The following is a 22408-nucleotide window of genomic DNA, read 5'->3' as shown; positions in this document are numbered from 1 at the left end:
TATTTCAAAAAAATGGTTAAGTCTTTGCTAATCTTCAACTATGCCTCACCCTTTCCTCACACTTTCTCTACTCCTAATCCTAGGAATGGTAAATGAGGGAAAGTACTGTATAATTTCAACTGACCCATGACAAGTTATGGGTTCTAACCATCAATTACTCTTCTCTATACTCTTCCTATCCACTTCTTCTCAGACACTAGGCACTCGGGTCAGCAGAGGTGTTAGAAGTGAACCAGCAGATAACGCCTTCATGGAAAACAAGGACAAATAAGTTTGAGAAAGAACTAGTCAAACTTGCCAAATAACAGAAAAACTGAGTAAGAAGACGAATGAAATAGTTTCATTGGATTTGCCAGTTAGGAGGTAACTGGTGCCAAAGCAGCATCAGTGGAGTGACGGGGGAGGAAAGTAGACTGCAGTCAGCTGAAGAGTGAATGGGGGGTACTTCCCTTGTGGCGCAGTGGTTAAGAATCCTCCTGCCAATGCAGGGGACATGGGTTCGAGCCCTGGTCCGGGAAGATCCCACATGCCGCGGAGCAACTAAGCCTGTGCGCCGCAACTACTGAGCCTGCGTGCCACAACTACTGAAGCCCGTGCGCCTAGAGCCCATGCTCTGAGACAAGAGAAGCCACTGCAACGAGAAGCCCACGCACCACAACAAAGAGTAGCCCCTGCTCACCGCAACTAGAGAAAGCCCGCACATACCAAAGAAGACCCAACGCAGCCAAACATAAATAAATAAAATGAATAAATTAAAAAAAAAAAGTGAATGGGGGGTGAGGTGAGGAGGTGGACATTCAGTATGTAAGTCTATTGTTTAAAGGGACTTTTCTGTGAGGGGAATGTAAGAACTGGGATGACTGGTAGGTATTTGAGGACGAAAGGACAAGGGCAAGTTGATCCCCAGCATATATAAGGCACCTGAAAATGTAAAACAAAACAATTACAGACACATACACACACACACACACACACACACACACACACACACACACACTGCCACAGTCCCTCCACCAGCCCCCACTTCCCCATTAAGATACCTCCCCAATGAGTGGAGTCACTCCATCTGAAGCATTCACCCATATCTTCATATCTGAACCCCTGTCATATGGGCCATAGGGATTACTTGGGGAAGAGTTGTTGGAGATGGCTGGATCCTAAGAAGGGGAAAAATACAATGAGGGACCTAGCTTTGAGCTAGGTTATGGTTATGACTGAAAGGAAACTGGGGATTGAGGCATGAGGGAGGGGGAGGGAGCGTAATGACAAGGAAGAGCAAGGACCTGATGTGGGGGAATAAGAGGACAGCACATACCACAATGATGACCAATTTTTGTCCGTTATTGTGTAACTCTTTAACAAACTCAGGGAAGCCCTTAAAATTTACTGGATCATAAGTGAAGTCCTTCCTCTCATGCATATAATCAATATCAGCATGCTGAACGTCCTGAAAGAATACACAACGTCCACAATTTATGAGCCCACCCCTGGAATCAGATGAGCTGCATCACCCTACCTTGTTGCCTGGTGCTCCGGCATTGAAAACCAATCGAACAAACAAACCACAACAGTTACAAAAAATATCACTAAGGCTATCAAAACATATCCATTATCTAAATGCTATGTCATCCACAAGATAAAGGAGAGAAGGGACTGTCTCTCCCACTTCTCCCGCATTTGACTACACCACATTTTGTATTGTTGCTTCTCTTCCACTTCAAGCCTTCTTTGGCATTTGCTCTTTCCTAATTTTACTTGTATGAAAATAGTGGAGCCCAGAATGAAATTGACTCTTGCTCCAAGACCTAAGCGTCTGCCTCCAAGGGAATGGGGTAAGGGAGAGAAGAGGATTATTCCAGAGACTACTGGGTGTTTCTCTTTGCATGTCTTGTAAGACCTCGCTACTCATTATATACTACACACATTCAAATTTAGCCACTTAAATCATAAAAATATTTTATTATATGTATAAACTGTATTCTTTTGTTCCCTTAAGCTAGGGAAAGAAATGCCTTAAGAATACAAATAAGAATGCATTGTGTAGAACGTCATCAATACAGTAAGTATAAGAAAACCAGTCCCTTCAAGGAATGGCTGGCCCAACAATAAAGTCCAGCATTCTGAATATATTAAAATATTTTTGTTGTATATGTTTTTAAAAAACTCAGGAGGAGACAGTATAAACAGTTGTTCTTATTCCCCAAGAAAATTCTTTTATTTTTGGAGGATTTTTGGCTGCCTTACTTACGTAAGGCAGCTGTGCGGCACGGTTTCTCTCCATGACTTCTTTCATGTTACCCAGGGTTCCATAGTCATAACGACTGAGATGAAACCCAAGCGCCCAGTATGAGGGTAGGGCTGGCCGTCCAATGAGCTGAAAGAATGATGTGAAATGGAAGTTAGCAAATACTCTATTTTTAACAAAACTTTTTCTACGCATTAGTTTGGGGGCACAAAACATACCCCACTTTCCAACACACTATTTCCTTAATATTAGAATGCTAGGCCCTTTAATAAATCATTGAGGTTCGGATCAATTTGTAATAGCACATTTATAATAGCTACTTATAATAGCATATGTTTGTAAGTCACACTTGCATATTAAATTTACATTTCTTTGCTCTTATTTACAACTTCCTCAGTCATAACCATAACATTATAAGTTTACCTCTTGATACTCTTGAACCACTTGCTCTGGAGTGTTTCCCAAGAACACGTAGAAGTCGAGAATGCCCCCAGTGGTGCGGTAAGTGACAGCTGGGGTGGGCTGGAGGGAAACCTCTTGAAAGATTAAAAATGAAGCAAATAAACATTAGAATTTATTCTAGAGGAATAATTACAAAGCTTTAGACCAGAGGATCACCAGTCATCTGAACACTAATGAAGTGATCCTAATGCCTCAGTTTTTGTATAAAAAGGGACAAACTCTGACAATCAAAGTCCACCCTGACAGCACAAGAGAGCCCAAAGCATTTGTTCTGTGACAGATTTCCATAACTGGTGACTGCAGTGTCTTAACTGCTGTGTCAGGATTTCATGAAAAAGCAACCAGTTTCAGGAAGGGGTCCAGAATAAGCCACTGTGGCATAAAAATGATTGTAAGCTGAATGAGTTTGAGTTTCTGAAATCCCTTATCCACCTGAAAGCAGAGCCTCCCATACAGACTCAGTTGTCATAAACCCCCTGCCCTGGAGCAAAACTAATCTCCTCTGAGACAATAACTTGGCAGCACACAAGAACTCCCAGCCCCCACTACTCTGCTAAGGGCTCGCTGATCTTTCCAAAACGTCATTTGTTGTTCCATTAAATGCCCTTTATCCCTCTCACCCCTTCTAAGAAGCCATTTGTTTCATCCTAGGTACATTTCTTCCCCTATTAGGATGGTTTCTAAGTCCCAAATTCTAACCACCCCTTTGAGTTACTCACTGAGCACTCTTGCGTATATGCAGGTTGCACACGTAAATAAACCTAGTTTTTTCTCTTGCTAACCTGTCTTTTGCTAGACTGATTCACAGGCCCCCAAATACCAAACCTAAGAGGATAGAGAAAAAAATTTTCTTCTCTGACATTCACAACTACAGAATATGCTGTTCCCACCCCATATCCCATCATTATTGCAGGAACATAACCTGGCGAGACACACGGAGGTACTAGCCTCAGCAGATCTCACATCAAGCAAGAGTCAAACTAAAAAGATGTCAGAGATGATACTACACATTCAAAATCCCTCTAAGCCCCACATGCAATTTTCAGAGATGAAGTCTCCCCATAGCTTTGATTTGCATTAGGGATAAAAGGTCTCAAGATCGACTAAAATGTACTCTTCAGGCATAAGAACAACTCACACGGAGTATCTAGGATTCTGTGACTTTTCCCTCTAAGCCTGACACAGATTATTTTCTGGTTCCTTTCAGCCACGTGAAACTGTACAATCCTTGTATTATCTCAGTCTATTCTTTGACTATCAGGTATCTTAGAATCATCTTAGATCACTTAGAGTGATTCTCAAACAATCTGTGGTAAAGGATCAGATCTTTATTTTTTAAATTTCCAGTTCTTTGCAAACTGATACTTTTGTAAAATAACATGAAAATGAATTATTAGAAAAAGTTTCATACATGCACTTGGACGCTACAGCAATGTTTACTCTTAATTTTATACTCATCTTACTGTAGACCTGAAACAGTCTTTGAACACTCCATGGGTCATGCTTTAAGGAATACTGATCTAGTCCATCAAGTCCCAGTTGAGAAGAGGGTGGGGATCAATATCCTGTGCTGACCATCAACCTTGGGAGATTCTGACAGAACTCCTCTTTCCCTGTAGGGATTGATTCATTGCCCTGGGATTGGTTGTTACTGGTGGAAGCAGAAAAAGAGTTGAGAATCATTGATCTGATCTAAAACCTTCAAAGATAAGGAAGCAAGCTACTTCCTGGAATCCTATGATATTACGCCATTTGGTCTTAAACAATCTGATTGTACTCTGCCTGACCCTCACACTCCACTTTGCCTTGCTACCCGAGGATGTCTCGATGTAACATTCACAGCTCAGTTGTAGTTCCTTGGTTACACCTGCTATTAGAGCCATTACCTGTTTCTTACCAGAGCTTTTATTAACCCCTGTACTGGATGAAAGTCTGAGGAAGGAGAAGAACAAATTGGTAGAAACTGCCTTAGAATAGATTATAGGAAAGGGTTAGCTGTTTTAACACTATAATAGTAAATACTCCAACAGAGGCAACCAGATTCAAGAAAATCGTAAGCTAAGAGAGAAAACTCTATTCATGGCTTCCATGGGTCAACAGGTAATGAAGTATGAATGGCACAAGCAGAGAACATACAAGGTCCCAAGCTACGGCTCAGCCATTCCTAAAGGGCGCCATTCCTTTATCATAATGCTGTAAGAAAGGGACTGAAAATCATCCTTGTGTGTGAATATTCCTTTAGTCTTTTACCCATGGCATTGCTGTTCATCAGAAACACTCCAAAGGACAATCCACTAGCATCTTCAAGGCATAGGAAGAATGTCTGTGCACCATACAAGTTAGTTCCGTCCTGCAGAAAGATTATTCAAAACCAAAAATTTACAAATAAACCCCACATGGCCAGAAAGAGCTTAGGAAATCGATGTTAATCATGTGAAGAATTGACAAGGAATTCATATCAAAGAAGACACAAATTTTTAATATAAGGTCTATACTTGGTTGATGTTAATCAAGTGAATTAGCATTTTCATATAGAATGAGCCAGCTATGACCATTTATCTAATAGAAATGTGAGAACTTGTGATATGTTAGGATGTGGGAGAACAGGAGGTTTGAAACTGTAGTTCAAAAAAGCTCTTCTCTACAGATATCAAAAACAAACTTATGGTTACCAAAGGGGACACGTTGGGGGTAGGGATAAATCAGGAGCTTGAGGTGAACTATATAAGAAAGATAACTAAAAAGGACCTACTGTAATAGCACAGAGAACTCTGCTCAATATTCTGTGATAGTCTACATGAGAAAAGAATGAATATATGTATATGTATAACTGAATCACTTTGCTGTACACCTGAAACTAATGCAACAGTGTAAAGCAACTATACTCCAATAAAATTTTTTTTTTAAAAAAAAGAGCTCTTCTCTCAAAGAGGCTTGACCTTGACTCAGAGTCTTGACCTAACCTCATCTGCAAAAACTCCATCGAGCCCTAATATAAATCAGGCACCTTTCTAATTTGCAACTAGATGGAACTCTACTTAAGATATCTGGTCTTCTAGTCTTTACAACAGCATACATTAGAACCTGAGCTGGTCTTCTGGACTTTAGAACGGTAGTTCTCAACCTGGGCCACATCCCACCCCAATTAAAACAGAATCTCTGGAATAGAAGCAGACATTGATAGTTTGTTCAATTTCCCCAGGTGATTCCAATGTGTAATCATGTTTGAGAATCACTGCTCTGGGACAGCATATCTCAAAATTTGGTGTGCATACAAATTACAAAGGAACCTCATTTCAGTGTGGGGTCTAATTTAGTAGATGGAAGAGGGAGCTGAGAGCCCAAATTTGTCACGCAGTGGTGCCCATACTGCACACTTCAAGCAGCGAGGATCTAAGGCTCCTTATTAAACAAGCATCACCAGCCATATCCCAGATAAGCTGCTCGGACCCAACACCTTTCCTGTTTTTCTGATAGGCCTATGGTATGGCGAGGAGCATGGCCAGGGATTAGATCCTACCTCTGCTCCTTATGAACTATTTTTTTTTTACGTTGGGCTATTCATTTGGCTTTCCTAAACCTCAGTTTCCTTGTCTGTTAAATGGAGTAAATTAGACTTATTTTTCTCAGAGTCCTTTTGGTAAATAGAGATAATATATTTAAAAATTCACTTAATAAATTATTCCTCTAATTTCCTTTCATCCAGTCACTAGTTCTGCTTAATTGGGAAAGTTGCTGAACAAGACCTGAATGTAGTATTGCTGAGTCTAGAAAATACCTCTGCTTTGAGTTTTAGCAGTCAAAACAAAACCAAGAGAGAAAAAACAAAATAAAATAATAAGAACGAAACTCTACTCCTTCTATTCTTTCACTGCCCCAAACATTCTTCACACAAAGAGTGATTAATACAGAATTTTAGTTGATATTTTATCCTATTTTGCTGACAAACCTGGTAAGTTGCTGATTTGTAAAGGTCAACCTAAAATAGGGTAACCATAACCAGCATATTGTGCCGAATCAATATTAGTTTTCTCCACAACTAGTTAGTTCAAAACGAAAATGTGATGAAAAATACTTGGTATTTATTGAGCATTTTCTATGTGGCAGACACTCTTCTAGAGACTCTACATGTATCAATTCATTTAATTCCCATCACAACCCTATGAAGTAAGTATATTACCCCCATTTCATAGATGGGGAACTAAAGACACAGAGAGGAAACCTGCCCAGAACCACAAAACTGGTGAGTAGCAGTGTCAGAATCCAGACCCAGATAGCTTCACCAGAGCACCTGACTCTTAACTGTTATACTGCACTGCTAGGAGTGACCTTCATGAAAGAGGCTATGAGAGTCAGTGGAAAGGGTCCCATACTGAAAGGTTACCCCTTTGGGGATTGTGTCCCTGGCAAATATGGGCCAGGTCTTCCAATTCATATCGTGCCGGTACTGCTGGTGCACGTGTTCTCCCAGACCATACACGTTAGCACTAGGCAGTCGGATGGAGAGCTGCAGGAACTGATCAGCAAACAGCAGGGGCCCGATGCTGGAGTCAAACCTAGACATGGGTGGAAAACACAGGGACGGGTGGGCAAGTGGAGTGGAGGGAATGCAACTGCTTAGAAAATTGTTCTTGTATCTCAGAGACTCAATACTCCCTGTTTAATCGGCCCCATTTGCCCTCCTGTGACATTTTTCCATGGACATCAAGAGATCAGGATTTCCTGAGGGCAGGTACCATTCGGCACATTTCTTAGATTTGTCCCCTTGACTCTCTATCACATGACCAGAATATTAGTCGTACATTATAGTAGATGCTCCACAGAGAGTTACTGCTGGATAGGTGTTAGATGGATGGAGGGAAAAAAGGGAACATAAGGAGGAAAAATGACCAAATGGAAGGAAGAAAGAGAAAAAGGACACAGCCCAGTGCCTGGCCTACAATAAATGCTTAGTAATAAAAGAGGGGGAGGACGAGGAAGAGGAGGAAGGAAGGAAGAGGAAGGAAGGCAGAAAAAAAGTACATTTGGAGGTAGAGAGTCTGGTCACCAACAGTGGGCTCACAACCTTCAGGAATATTGTAGAAATGCATCCTTTTTCAGGCTTCAAACCTCCCTCCCCCATAACCTTCATACTAAGTCTCCAGATAGGTTTGCAAAACTTACAGAACGTGATTGTTGCTCGTTCTGATCACTTTGATGCTAAATGGCTGTTCGGAGACCTCAACTTTATAGGTCAAGGAAGCAGCAGCATTTCCTTTGAAGGGTTGCACATGTTCATGGGGCACTTCGTACCTGTCCTGGTTTTGGTCAGTTAACTGTCCAGAGAGATTAGGGAAAGACAGTCAAAATGAAAATGTCTCTGTTTTTCTAAAACAGAAGCATGCCTACCAACACCAGTGCTTCCCAACACCTGTGTTCCTGGTACAGGAACCTGTGCAGCAAATGACATTATGTCTGAAATTATGTCACCAAATTCAGATGTTTAAAACTTGGACATATGTTAGTCTTTAGGTAGAAATATATACTACAAGTCTGCAGACATAAACTATCTCTAGAATTTTCAAAGTTGTGATCATTCTTTTTTTCCTTCCCTATATCATTTCACATGGTATAAAGGGAAAATAAATGAAAGCCAAAGCTCACCTGTGAACTCTATAATATACATTTAGGAAGATATCACACTGAAGGAAGGCTATAAATGCTTTCAACATACACATGCTAAGTAAGAATAATGACAGTACAGAAAAATACCTCCATTAGCAAATTTTTCTCTTTTGTAGTAACTGCAGTCATCAGGTAGGGAACAAGAACTTCTCCAAAAAAATTTTAAATAAACAAATATCATATGCTATCACTTATATGTGGAATCTAAAATATGATACAAATGAACTTATTCACAAAACTGAAAGACACACAGACACAGAAAACAAACTTAGGGTTGCCAAAGGGGAAAGGGGGGTAGGGAGGGATGAATTGGGAGTTTGGGATTAGCAGATAAAAACTACCATATATAAAATAGATAAACAACAAGAGCCTACTGTAGAGCATAGGAAATTATATTCAGTATCTTGTAATAAACTACGATGGAAAAGAATAGGAAAAAAGAAACAAACTACAACCTTAAAGTGGAAACGGTTAGACGTCTGGTATTCCGCTGTGAGAAGGACGTTGTTGACATCATTTCCAAAAAGAGATGGAGAAGGCAACCTTTTCAACTGGGCTGTGAATCCTAATGTGAAGGGGGTAAAGAGTTTTCATAGCTGGCTGTGTAAATTCACAAACAGCCACATACAATTAAGCTTTATGTCAAAGGGGCTGGCGAAAAGCCTTTACTTCCCATCAGAAGAGGAGACACGGATGTGTACCTCATCATACACACATATGTCTTGGGCCAGATTCTGAAGCTAGGTATTGTCATTACCTTATTCAAAAACCATGCCTCTCTTCTCCAAAATCTGAATGGAAACATCCCTCAAAGGCCAAACTATCGTTATACCAGCCCATCCATCACTCATATACCCTTTATATTCTGAGCCCTCAAGGTGTTCACATCCATTATTCCTTCTCAGTTATCTTCATGTTACGCCACAGGTGATTGGATGTATTGATGCCATCTCCCCAGTTATGTGACAAGCCAGGTGAGAGTCGAGAACTTATTAGAAAAGCCCATCAGGCCAAGAGGCCCTGGAAGAGGAGCATGCCTCTTCCTTTATGCTAAGAGCCTCCCCAAGTATCCCCAGCATGTTCATTATTATGTCTGCATTTTGAGGTGGGAGAAAGAAGGGGGGATGTTTAGTCCATGAACACTGACACTGGCTAGCTAACTTTCATAAAACATTGATAAAATTGGAATTGTTTCCATATCATTAAAATTACATTATATTAGAGTTGTTAGTAGTCTCAGAGGTTACTGAATTCAAATCTCTCTCTTTAAAAGTCAGAAACTTGGGGAACGAAGAAGTTACAATGTTTGGACAAGGTTACAAAGGTACATAAAGACAGAGTCAGGAATAGAACATGTCTCCTAACTCCCAAGACAGAGAGTGATATTTTTCCTTGATGCCAAAATAGACTCTAGTCCTTGCTCAAGGGCAGTGCCCACCTCCTGTCACACGCTGTGGTAGCCGTACAGAGTTAACACCCCACCTGCTGCTACAGCTCTCTTCTGCAGTGTACAGAGCCAACCTGCAGAGGACACAGCCCAGTGCCTGGCCTACAATAAATGCTTGCAAACCTCCCTCCCCAGAGGATCTGGAGCTCCTTCCTCAAGGCTGAGTCTGGCTTACCTGCATTTGTGTTCACAAGGTTGCCCTCCACTTGATAGCCATGACTCTTAGAATAGTAGCACCAGGGCACACTTATGGGTCCCTGAGGTTTCCAGCAGCACCCACGCTGGTCACACATGGCCTGAAATAAGAGATTAGTTAGAGTAACTCCACTATGGGTAGAACACTATCATTGATAAATATAATTTGAGCTTGCAGTCTCATGAGCCTTGTTTTACAAATAAGGGACCTGATACTTAAAGAAATTGTGCTGTATCCCAGCCAATGCGGTGCTTGCACTCAAAACTCACTTTTCTGGCCAATATCCTTCCTCGTTGTTATCATATAACAATACATGATCACAATGCATTCTCTACCTGTCATCACAATAAACCTGGTAAATGTATTTAAATATTCTAAACTACTATATAGTTATATCACCAGTAACCCAAAATGACAAATGGAGCTTCACTGATATTGGCTTTGGGCTCTAAAAAAAACTTTGCAATTAACTTTATTCAGAAGCTTTGAAATCAAGGCAATTTTGCTTTGAATTTTAAATGTGTATATTACAAATGGGTATATTTAGTATATGTGACATATATACATATATATTATACATATATACACAGTATATACATGTATGTGTGCGTGTGTATATATATGTGTGTATATATAGTCTCTTAACTCCTCCCAAGGCACTAAGTAATTGTTCCTTGAAACCCAAATAGATTCTGATTCTTATTTAAGAAAGGTACCTGCCTTTTACTACAATGAATGACTGAATCACATGGAGACTAAAATGGATACAATCTCTTTCTCATATAACTAATTTGGAAGAAGCAATCAGGTTAAATATAAAAAGAAGTACAAGGAAACCATTCCTCTTTAGTGTAACTAATAAAAATACTATAGCAGAAATTATGGGTTGTGGCTTCCAGGATTAGATTACAGAGTGTCTCCTGTCTAGCTTGCTCCCTCCCTTTCACTTGCTCTGTTGGAGCTCTCACTCTGCGAGAAGTGGGGTGCTGCACTGCAGAATGACCCACGTGGTGAGGAACTGAGGGAGGTCTCCAGCAAGGAACTGAGGTCCTCAGCCCAACAATCCTTGAGCAGCTGAATTCTGCTAATAATCACAATACACAAGCTTGAGAAGGATCATCCCTGAGTCTCAGAAGACACCTTGATTGCAGTCTTCTGGAAGCCTATGAGCCAAAAGCTCCCAGATACACCAAGGCCAGATTTCTGACCATAGAAACTGCGAGAAAATAATGTTTGTTGTGTTAAGCCATTAAGTTTTGGGATAATTTGTTACACAGCAATAGGTAACTAACATACCCTGCTATATTATTTTACAGATGAAGAACCTCAGGCCACAGAGGTAAAAGTTCGCAGTGGTGAAGTGATCTGCCAAAGGTCACTTAGCTATTGAGAAGACAAGGACCAAAACTTAGTTCTCTTGTTATCCATTTCTTTTTCTCTATAGTCTGGGTTGAGTATCTGCTGAACATATTTTCAGGAGGATATGGTAATGCTTTACAAATGTAAGACAAAAAAAATTGCTTAGATATATGAACAATTAGATTTAATCATATGCTAATTTTTTGGTAATCATATGCTAATATAATAACCAATATTAAGGATCGAAAAACAGTGTCCATCTGTGGTTTCCACTGCTATGGAATCAGGCTTCACTGCGAACTCAACTAGTCAGCAGTTTTTGTTTTTTCTTTTCAAAACCCACTCAGATGAAACTTCAGTATAACCTGAAAAGGGAAAGGAGTCGAAAAGAGTGTTAAGCAGAACGGTTTCTGCATGCTCCCCAGAGCTTAATAACTTCTTCACTGAACTGGAAGGGCAAAGATCAAAGAGTGGCCAAAGCAGCATGAAAAGTGCACAGCCTCTTGGCCACCTGGAAATCCCAGGCCCTGCAGCGGAGCTAGGCAGTTATGGGGAGCAATGTGGGGAGAAGCAGAGAACAGGGCAAATAGACAAGGGAGTAAAAAGTAGGTGAAACCTCAGAAAAGAGTTGTAGAGAGAAGCTATAAAAAAATGACAACATGAATAGGACTGAAGGCACCCAAAAATAATTAAACCCAAACTTGAGACAAAAAAATGTCCTTTTAAGTTGAACATGAGAAATAAAATTTAAGAGAAACTGCCAAAATAATATAGAGTGTATAATTTCCAATACAGTATTGAGGGGAAAACTAAGGGGAAAAATTCTCAATGCAAAAAATAAGGAAAGAAAACATGTATACGGGGGTAGGCGTGAATGGGGAGCAGTACATAAAAAACAGACCAAATGGAAAACACAAAATGAGACCATAGAAAAAAGTTTTTCATGTCAATTATCATATGGCTTAAATACTTAATTTAAAAAACAAGGATAATCAGATTACATTTACAGAAATAAATTCAACTGAAGCTGTTTACAGGCAGCACACCCAAAATTTAAGCTCACAAAAGCACTAAAACAGGGGAAAACAGCTATGTGAGAAGAATTCTTACCAAGGGTTAGTACAGCTATAGTGATAGCTGACAAATAGACTTTAAGTAAATATTAATTATTAGAGAGACATAGAGTCACTACATGATGACAAAAGCTTCAGTTCACCAGGAAGATATGACATCTCAAACCTGCTACACACCTGATAATAAAGATTCAAAATATTTACAGAAAAACCTTAAAGAATCACAAGATAAAATTGAAAAAGACAGTAAGTACATAATGCAATATTTTTAAAGAACTCCCTCAGTAATTGATAGATAAAGTAGACAAAAAAGTAAAGATATTTTGCTTTTTACATAATAGATACATACAGGCTCCTGCACCAACACAAAGAGAAGGACTAGATTGAACTCAGAGATTGTGAGAAATCAGATGCTGAAGACACTGCTTATGACCTAGTCAAGCTCTGCTCCACTGGAGTCCTTTTCTCCTCCAACCCCCAATGCTTCTTAACATTTAGAGAGAGAGGAGAAGAAACAAAAAAGGAAGTATTTTATATCAAAATCAGACATGAGAGAAAAAGGAAAACTAGAATCCAGTTTTATTCACGAATACAAATGCAAAAACCTAAAAGAAAAGAGCACGCTATTTTAACAATGGAAATCAGCAGCATATTAAATAAATAATAAGCGAGTGGTGTTTCTTCCAGAAACACAGGGATTCTTTACTATTAGAAAATCCACTGTATAATATTTCATAACTTATTAAAGAAAGTACACAATACAATCATTTAAATTAATCACCTATTCATGATAAAATTCTTAGCAAACTGGGAATATAAAGTAAGTTCCTTAGTTGGATAATGGGTAGATACCTAAAGCCTATAATATCCATCTCACTAACTCTGAAATGTTAGAAACATTCCTTTTAAAATGAGAAAAAAAGAGTAGGTGACCATGCCTATGTTGTTTTATAATTAAATATATATTGGAGGTCCTAACACTACAAGACTAATAAGACAAGAAAATAAAGAATATTTGTAAAACTAAAAAGGATGAAGCCAAGTTATCATTATTTTCTGACATAATATTGTGTAAGTAGAAATCCAAGAAAATTTACAGAAATAAATTTAAACTAAATAAGTTAATTATTATTATATTAGATCTTCTATTTTCTTCTTAAAGTCATAAGTTTTTCTTTTTTGCCTTTAGGCTTTTAATCTTCCTGGCATTGTTCCTTGAGATATGATGTAATATAGGAATATATAAGTTTGACTCCATTAAAATATAAAATATCTGTTCATCAAGACAGCATAAAATAGGTGAACACAGCCTCATAACAGCAGAAGATACTTGCAGCATGTATAATAAAAATAAGAAGTAGAATCTAGAATAATACAAACAAGAAATGTGTACAAATCAGAGTGAGTTGAAAATAATTTACTGATAAGACTACATATGCCTTGGAATATGTGCATCATTAGGTCATTAGGAAGCAGCATATCTAAGATTAAAAAAAAATTCAGGACCTCAGCAACTGCAGCATTTATAAAAGACAGAAAGCAAAGTTGCAAGGACAAATGCAAACACGTGAAAAGGAAGTGTCCCAGGTGCAGTGAGAGTCGGCCTGAGTGAATCAGAATTAGCCATCTCCTGCCACTGGAGGGAATGGGACCACAGTGGACCTTGCTCATTCAGCCCTGCCAGCCATCCTGTCCTAGGGGCTGGCTCCTCTAACCCTGTATCCCTCCATCCTGTTCTTTCTGTACTGTCCAGTGTCTCTCCACAGCCTTTATGTGTCCTGTTTTAGACACAGAATTCCCTCCTTTTACTGGGATAAGAAACAATGGAATTTACAACGAAGAATCATCTGAAGGGAAATTTATACTCTTAGTTCTTTAATCCCAGAGGAGAAGAATGATAAAATGATATAGCAATGGCCTCAGCAGTAAAACATTCTGCCTAGCCTAGTGTCATATTCATAATTTCTTCCCACTCCCCTCCTCCACATAGCCATATACTTTCCTTCAACAAATACATTATATACATATACACAACATTATCCATTGAATCAGCCTCTCAACAACACTTTAGATTAGCATATGGCACCCAGGATACTTAGAACACACAGCAAAATACCTAAGAAATACTTTCTATGAAAAATCAGGTCACTGAAAGTGCTCCCAGAGTATTTCTCTCTGGCTGAACTAAAGAGGAGCAGGCCAGTGAATGAATGCAAAGGTCATAGATTAATTCACTTGGGTATAACATTTAGAAAAAAGGCAAAGGTTGTTTACTGAACTACAATCTTGATACCACAGTATTAAACAGCCTTATTATAAAACCAAAGAAGCATTACTGAGGCAATAATGACATCTGAAGTTCACGTAGCCAATAACAAGATGGGCTGTTGCAGGAAAGTGGACAGACTGAGGATGCATTAGTCTTCCAGGTGGGCTTCTGAGCACGTAGTTTCCTAGCACACTATGACAGGGGCAAGTAAATGGGTGCGGATCAACTTTCTGGAAACATCCTGTTTAGGTACAGCATATCTAGACCATGACTTCCCATTCCTATTGACAAAGCAGCACATTAATGAATGGTCCTCTATCATCAAGCTCCAAACTACCCTATAGTCTTAAACATTATATGCCATCTGGCACCCATCCTGTATCTTGGTCATATGGGACCATTCAATATGTCATGTATGTGCCCCACAACTTCCTCTTCTGTCACTTTGTGTGCAGTCTCCTCTATCCTGAATTCACTTTCCATTCCTCTCATCTCTGTCAAAATCCTGCTTATCATTAATTCTAGACTGTCACCTTCTCCTTGATAATAATCTCTTCTGCTTTGTGATCCACACAGTATTTCGTTTATATCTTATAAATTTTTGTTTTATATTCTAGTTACGTATTTACTTAGCTTATCTCCTCTACCTATTGAACCTATCATCTAAAATACCAAACTTTATGACATTTGGCCCCATACTGAAGCGCTTTTTTTTCTTTTTCTCTTCTATCTTCTTTTTCCTTTATTTCTGTCTTTTATTCTCTCTCTTCTTGGTTTCCCATTTCGTGATTTCGTTCAGCCCTAAGTGGCTGCTCCTAGCTGCTGTGTATCACATAAAAAGCCAACCTCCTCTACCCGAAATCCAAGGTCTTCCAAAATCTGAATCCACCTTTTCTGTTCAGACACATTTCTTCCTACTCCAAGCAGGCGTGTCTCTTCATTAATCCAAGAGAAAGTTACATTCATTCAGTCAGGGTAAGACGCCAGATGAAGGGGATTGAATGCTGCAATAGTCTTGGTTTGATGAACTGCTCTAACTGGGATTCCTTCCCACATTGGCAGCCTTGCTGTCCAGGCTGATGCCCTTCTGTGCTCTCACTGCTTTGTCCTGTCCTGGGGATTTCCTGATCCTTGACTATTTACCATATTGGTGCTCTCTCTTGCCTTCAACATAGCCTCTGAGCTTCCTGACTAGTTTTGTCCAATCACTCTGCTCCTAACTACAGCTCCCAGGCATTTTCTCTACTCCAAGCTATTTATCTGGCTCTAGTTCTTTTTTTCTGCCTTAACTTCCAGCTTCCCCAAAACCCCAGTCTATCACTATGGTTGATTTCTCATCTGTTATTTCTTTGCCATCTTGGTTCTCTCTGACTCAGCATCTATGCTATTTCAATCAATACCAAAGGCTCAAATTGTGTAACCATTCTCACTTTCCACAGTTCACATTCTGTGACTCTGTCCAAGTTATGGGCTGAATTGTGTCCCCAGAAAAGATATGTTGAAGTCCTAATACTCAGTACCTCAGAACTTGATCTTACTTGGAAATAGGATTGTTGCAGATGTGATTAGCTAAGGTGTGATCATATGGAGTTGGGTGGGCCTTTAATCCAATGTGATCTGTGTCTTTATAAAAATGGGAAATTTGAACACATACACACACAGAGAATGCTTTGTGAAGATGGAAGCAGAGAACGGAGTAATGTAGCTACAAGCCAAGAAATGCCAAGGATTGTGGCCGTCACCAGAAGCTAGGACAAAGGCATGGAACAGATTCTTCCTCAGAGCCCTCAAAAGGAACCAACCCTGGGCTTCCCTGGTGGAGCAGTGGTTGGGGGTCCGCCTGCCGATGCAGAGGACGCGGGTTCCTGCCCCGGTCCGGGAGGATCCCACATGCCGCGGAGCGGCTGGGCCCGTGAGCCATGGCCGCCGAGCCTGTGCGTCCGGAGCCTGTGCTCCACAACGGGAGAGGCCACAGCAGTGAGAGGCCCGCGTACTGCAAAAAAAAAAAGGAACCAACCCTAATGACACCTTGATTTTGGACTTCTAGCTTCCAGAAGTATGAAAGAAAAATAAATGCAGAAATAAAATGTCTTTTGGTATTAGGACCTTTAGACAAACCAAAATAGTAACTCTCAAGAACATCACAGATTATTCCAGCCCGTGAACAATAGGATGGCTACAGAGATAATGTGAGAGTGCCACATGCCCAAGAATCGCATGCAGCAAGCATCCCTTCTGCGTCTGATACAAATCTGCCATTTCAGGTCAATGGACTTCACTCAGAAGGCTGCATGTTGTCTTTCTTCACTCTCAACACGAGACATGACTGATATGGTGTGTGCAATGCATTTTATAATCATATATTCAGCTGGACTTCAGGTGATGGTCAGGAAACACTGCCCAACAGTAAACGCCCAGCTGCCTGCACTATCTTTAATCTGGTATTTATTACCTCTTCCTTCAAAACTTGGCCCTTGAAGCTTTATCCTTATTTGAAATACTGTTTTATGCCTATGGATGACTTTTTATTGTAGATCCTAAATAACCTTTTAGAATTGTGTAAGGAAAAAAGAGAGAGAGGCCAAGAAACAGAGTCAGAAACAGAGTCAGAGAGAACTAGTAACCAAGTAGAGTTACCAGATAAAAGGCAAATATACTTTTAGTATAAGTAAGTCCCAAGTCTTACACGAGACATAATTATACTAAAAATTTATTCATTGTTTATCTGAAATTCAAACCTAAATGGACAGCATGTACTTTTATTTGCTGAATTTGTCAACACAAGGAAATTTTCTAGTTCTTCCTCTCCCAAGGCTGAGCTGTCATATAAGCATGAATACAGGACTTCTTTTCCTGAGCCACCAATAATTGCAATGCAAACAATAAACAACTCTGGGGGCTACAAACAGAAAAAAAAAAAAAAGAAAACAAACCCTTATCCAATGGCATAAACTCTTAAATGAAAACAAGGTCTGTAAGTCAAACCTTTGTTGGTGACTGGTCAGGGATGCAGTTTATCCGTTCCAATTCATTTACCACTGGGCACCCGGCAGAACCAGGAGTGGTACTTTTCCCAGGATCTGGAGTAACTGTCATCCCAGGACCTGAGGTAACTGTTGTCCCAGGACCTGGGATAATCCCAAAAGCAAACATAAGATGACAGAATTAATATCACAGGCATTTGATACCCTCATAGTTCTCAACACCTCCAATTATATGGACTCCACTACTGATTGGGCTTCACTCTATGACCCTGAAATGTACACATTCACTTTATAAAGCCTCATTTTGTTCTTGCTGACTGTATTTAACTCTACATATACCTGCACATCCCCTTCTACCAGCAAGGCCCTCCCCTATGAGACAGTGCATACAAGAGCAAGGAGTTGGACTCCAACATTAGATTGGAAGCTCACCAAAGTGGGAACCAATCTACCTTCTCTACTCCAGGGGTTGGTAAACTATGTCCTGTGGACCAAATCAGGTCACAGCCTGATTTGTAAATAAAATATTGCTGTCACACAGCCACACCCAGATTTTTTATGTATTGTCTCTAGCTGCTTTTGTTATTATAGGCAGAATTAGGTAGTTAGGACAGAGACCGTATGGGCCACAAAATTTGAAGTACTAAGTATATGGCCCTTTACAGAGATGTCTGTACATTCTGCTTTGGTCCTGTACTTCCACCCAGGCAGCTGGTTCACGAAATGTTTGCACATAGATCACGTGCAGCATATGTTGTTCTCTTGAATGTTACCCTAATCATAGTAACCTCAATCCTCCTTGCTCAGTCAACAGGCAATCCCTTGACAAGGAACACTTCTGAGTGATGGCATTCTTATACAAATGTAAGACCTCATAGGACAAAAAATGTAAAGGGAGGCCACCAAACTAGAAACTGGCAGCTAGAATCTATGCCAGCTGATTGATGGATTCAGACTTAAAAATCAGTTAGATAGGGCTTCCCTGGTGGCACAGTGATTAAGAATCTGCCTGCCAATGCAGGGACACAGGTTCGAGCCCTGGTCCGGGAAGATCCCACATGCCGTGGAACAACTAAGCCCCTGCACCACAACTATTGAGCCTGTGCTCTAGAGCCCACGAGCCACAACTACTGAGCTTGTGTGCCACAACTACTGAAGCCCGCACACCTAGAGCCCATGCTCCACAACAAGAGAAGCCACCGCAATGAGAAGGCCACGCACCACAACGAAGAGTAGCCCCCGCTTGCCACAACTAGAGAAAGTCCGCGCACAGCAACGAAGACCCAACACAGCCAAAAATAATAAATAAATTTTTTTTTTAAAGTCAGTAAAATAAAGAAGGCACATTTATTGCATTCTAACATAAGGATGTTAGATTTCTTTAGGGCACTCTACAATAAGCTAATAACAATATTAAGACAAAACAACGAGGCTTCTAGTAAGTTTTCTTTTCACTAAGGTTTCCAATTCAAATGTGGTGGAGTAATAGAACTTTATATTTGTGCCAGTTTCCGCATAAGGGTTTTAGTTTCATCTTCAGGATCATAGAATTTTAAGAACTGAACAACCTTTGAGATTATTTAATCTAACTTCCCACAGAAGTAGAAGTGGTGTGACTGAAAATGAGGTAGGGGGAGGGGGCAAAGGTTTTCCTCTGGCAAGACACTAGCCCCTCGTCACGTGCCCCACCTAGGAAGCTGCTCCTAGCTGAAGCCCAGATAAGAAATCATGGATAACTCAGCACAATCCAGCCCTTCTGTTAAAATAAAACAGTTCAATAAACTTTTAATTAAAAAAACTCTGGTAGCTGTTATTTTTTTAAAGAACCAAACCTGGGCTGAAGGTACTTTAATTGATTATATACTTATTTGACTACATTTCATATAAGGGTATTGTTGATTACTGTTGTTAACAAAATTACAATTATTCAATGAAATTCAGCAAATATATTTCAAGTGCCAGTTGCGGAATCCTGCGCTGTGCTAAATTGGGAAATGAAAGTGTCAGAGTTAGGCCTACAATGAATACCTATTGTGCTGTCACAGTTTGAGTCAGGTGGTCCCCAACACACACATATAATACACACACACACACACACACACACACACACACACACACGTTCACACCAGTGAATATGAAAGCATCACTTCCCTGCCATTTCTGAGGTGTTTGCTCTGATAAGAGCAATATATGGAGGGGGGAACACCAGAGTTCCTCGTTACCTTCTGATTCCAAAGAGTCTCTGGCTGAAAGCACAAAGAGAGGAATAGTGATGATAAACACCACAAGCAGAAGAACACTGAGCATAAGCTCCAAAGTAGTGAACTTTTTCAACTTCTTTCTTGCCATCTACAAAGAAAGAGAAAACAATTTTAGATTTGAGTTTTATTTAACACGCGGTTAGCAAACCACCTTTTTTAACTTGAGAAAAGCTCAAATGTATACATAAGAGGAATGAATGACATAATAAACGCCCAGGTACCCATCAACTAGATTAAAAAATTATCAAGTGGCCAATCTCATTCTGTCTTTTTTTTTTAAAGGTAATATAAAAACTTTTATTTTTCTTATGTCTATTCTTACTCATGTGTCTCCTTAACCTTGGGTTATTTTGAAGCAAATCTCAGATTTCATATCTTTTATTCTGAAAATATTTAAGCATATTTTTTAAAAAATAAGAAATTTCACAAAAGCCAACAAAATACTGTTATCACACTTAAAACATTTTAAAAATAATTCTTTAATCATCAAATTAAAGAACTATTTTTTAAAAATTTCCCTCATTGTCTGATAAGCATTTTATAGTTTGTTCTACTCTCATAAGGATACAAGTAAGATCTATATATGACTAATTGGTTTGTGTCTGTTAAGTCTTCTTTAACCAGTAAGGTTTGTTCTGTAGATCTGCCCACAATCTGGATTTTGTTGATTGCATCTCCATGCATGCCAACATGTTTCTCTATCCTTGTATTTCCTATAAATTATTAGATCTAGAGTTTTGACAGATACAGGTTGAATGGTGCATAGATGGTACAACATCTTCCAGCAAGAGACACATAAAATCTAGCAGTCTCCTTTTTTTACAAAAATGTTCACAGCCATTGGCGAGCATTTCTTCGATCCATTATTTCATTAGGAGTTGTGATGCAGTGACACTGTAATTTTATCATTCTTTGTTCACTTATTAAATGAAATATTCCTATAGAAAGAAATTTCCCCTCATCTATCATTTGTTTCATAAAGGTACAGTTTGTATAGGATAGGAAAGGCAGGATAAATGTTTGAGTCTTTATTTACTGGTTTTCAAAATAAGGAGTAATAAGGAGTAGTTTCCCTAGCATCCTCCAAAGGGGATCAATGAGATTTTTTGGTCCAATATCTTTATGAACTCATAGATTTAAATACATTTCATCTGTATTAACCCATTGATGTTATTATTATTAATGCTCATATTGTCCCATCTCTACCCATTGACAGTCTCTTCAAGGTGGTTCTTGGTACACTTCGGTACTTTCCCTGCTTGCTGGTTTAACATGATAACCTAGGCTCCTTTTGTACATTTCCTGCCCCTCGTCTCAAATCAAACATTTCTAAGGAGCCCTGGCTCCTTTCAGTGGCAACAGTATTTAGAAACTATCTGGATAGAGTCTGTGAAATTTAACCTCGAATTCCAGAACTGAAGGGCCCTTATGGATCATCTTGACCAGTGCTGCCTTTGGAGCTCCAAGGGGTCCTTGAGGATTTTTAATTTCAAAAAAAATACAGAAATTACACATTTATCTATGTTAGACTCATTATGAACCCTAGCTAGGGATTAGAATATTTTGTCAAGAAGTTTAAATCAGACACTCGGCATTTGCCCCTGCCCCACTCCTACTGAATCAGAATCTCTGGGGTTAAGCCCTGGATATCTGATTTTTTAAAACCTCCACAGATGATTCTGATATGCAATCATGTTTCAAAAGCAGTGAATCCATCTATTATAGGTTCGCTGTTGGCTCCCTGCTGAACAAACTATAGTATCTCTGCAATGCGCTAGGAATCCTGTGTGCTCTTCAAGTATATAGAACACTGAGATCGAACACATGAAGCTCATCTTCTTGGGATACTAAATTTAGAGTACTTTAAGCCAAAATTTGGCTTTGAAGTAAAGATTCATGAAGTTCAAAACCTAAAAACATTATCCTTTATATTCAAAGATCCACCATAAATTGGGCTTTGAAGTATCTTCTTATTCGTGAGGAAGGATTCGGCAAAGTCATCCACATTTACTCTTTCCAGGCTATGGGAGGTTACAGGGAAACCCAGAGAGCCCAGAGACCAACTCAGCTGCTCAGAGGGAGGAATATTGATATCATTTGTCCAGATACGGAGCATAGCAACATAGCACGCGTCTGAATGAAGAAATAAAATACCACGTTCCTAAGGGTGAGTATTGTGATTGACACAGAAACAGGACTTGAGGAGAGAAAAACCGGACAGCTATTAAAGCAGGGACCACTGGGACCATCAGTGTCACCCGGGCCTCTGTGCAGACTCCCTTAGTCTTCGACCAGGAAGGCACAGACCACCATGCACAAACTCAAATGGGGGTTATGCCTCACATGAAGTCCTTTCTAGAAATCTTCCCCAGTGCTTCCATCCTTGGACTTGGTCCTTTGTTTGGATCAATTCTGATTCTGGACTGAGCTGTGGCTCTACCCTCCATG

The 22408-nt window shown here is 39.7% G+C and overlaps 1 protein-coding gene across 1 annotated transcript in view; it reads right to left on the bottom strand.

Moving 5' to 3' along the window:
• The window catches only part of MGAM (maltase-glucoamylase), a 98885-nt gene that overhangs the window by 57070 nt on the left and 19407 nt on the right, over positions 1-22408 (bottom strand). The window contains exons 2-12 of the mRNA XM_082846160.1: positions 19922-20048; positions 17701-17843; positions 9994-10114; positions 8827-8936; positions 7871-8022; positions 7092-7263; positions 4958-5057; positions 2669-2781; positions 2249-2374; positions 1316-1447; positions 1041-1157 (exon numbers count right to left, since the gene is read on the bottom strand). Of these exons, the coding sequence (XP_082702286.1) occupies positions 1041-1157; positions 1316-1447; positions 2249-2374; positions 2669-2781; positions 4958-5057; positions 7092-7263; positions 7871-8022; positions 8827-8936; positions 9994-10114; positions 17701-17843; positions 19922-20048 (1413 nt within the window). The remainder of the gene's footprint in view (positions 1-1040; positions 1158-1315; positions 1448-2248; positions 2375-2668; positions 2782-4957; positions 5058-7091; positions 7264-7870; positions 8023-8826; positions 8937-9993; positions 10115-17700; positions 17844-19921; positions 20049-22408) is intronic.

Source organism: Leucopleurus acutus, assembly GCF_964270905.1.
Source record: "Leucopleurus acutus genome assembly, chromosome: 9".
Taxonomy (NCBI): Eukaryota; Metazoa; Chordata; class Mammalia; order Artiodactyla; family Delphinidae; genus Leucopleurus; species Leucopleurus acutus.
This window is presented reverse-complemented; position numbering and strand designations above follow the sequence as displayed.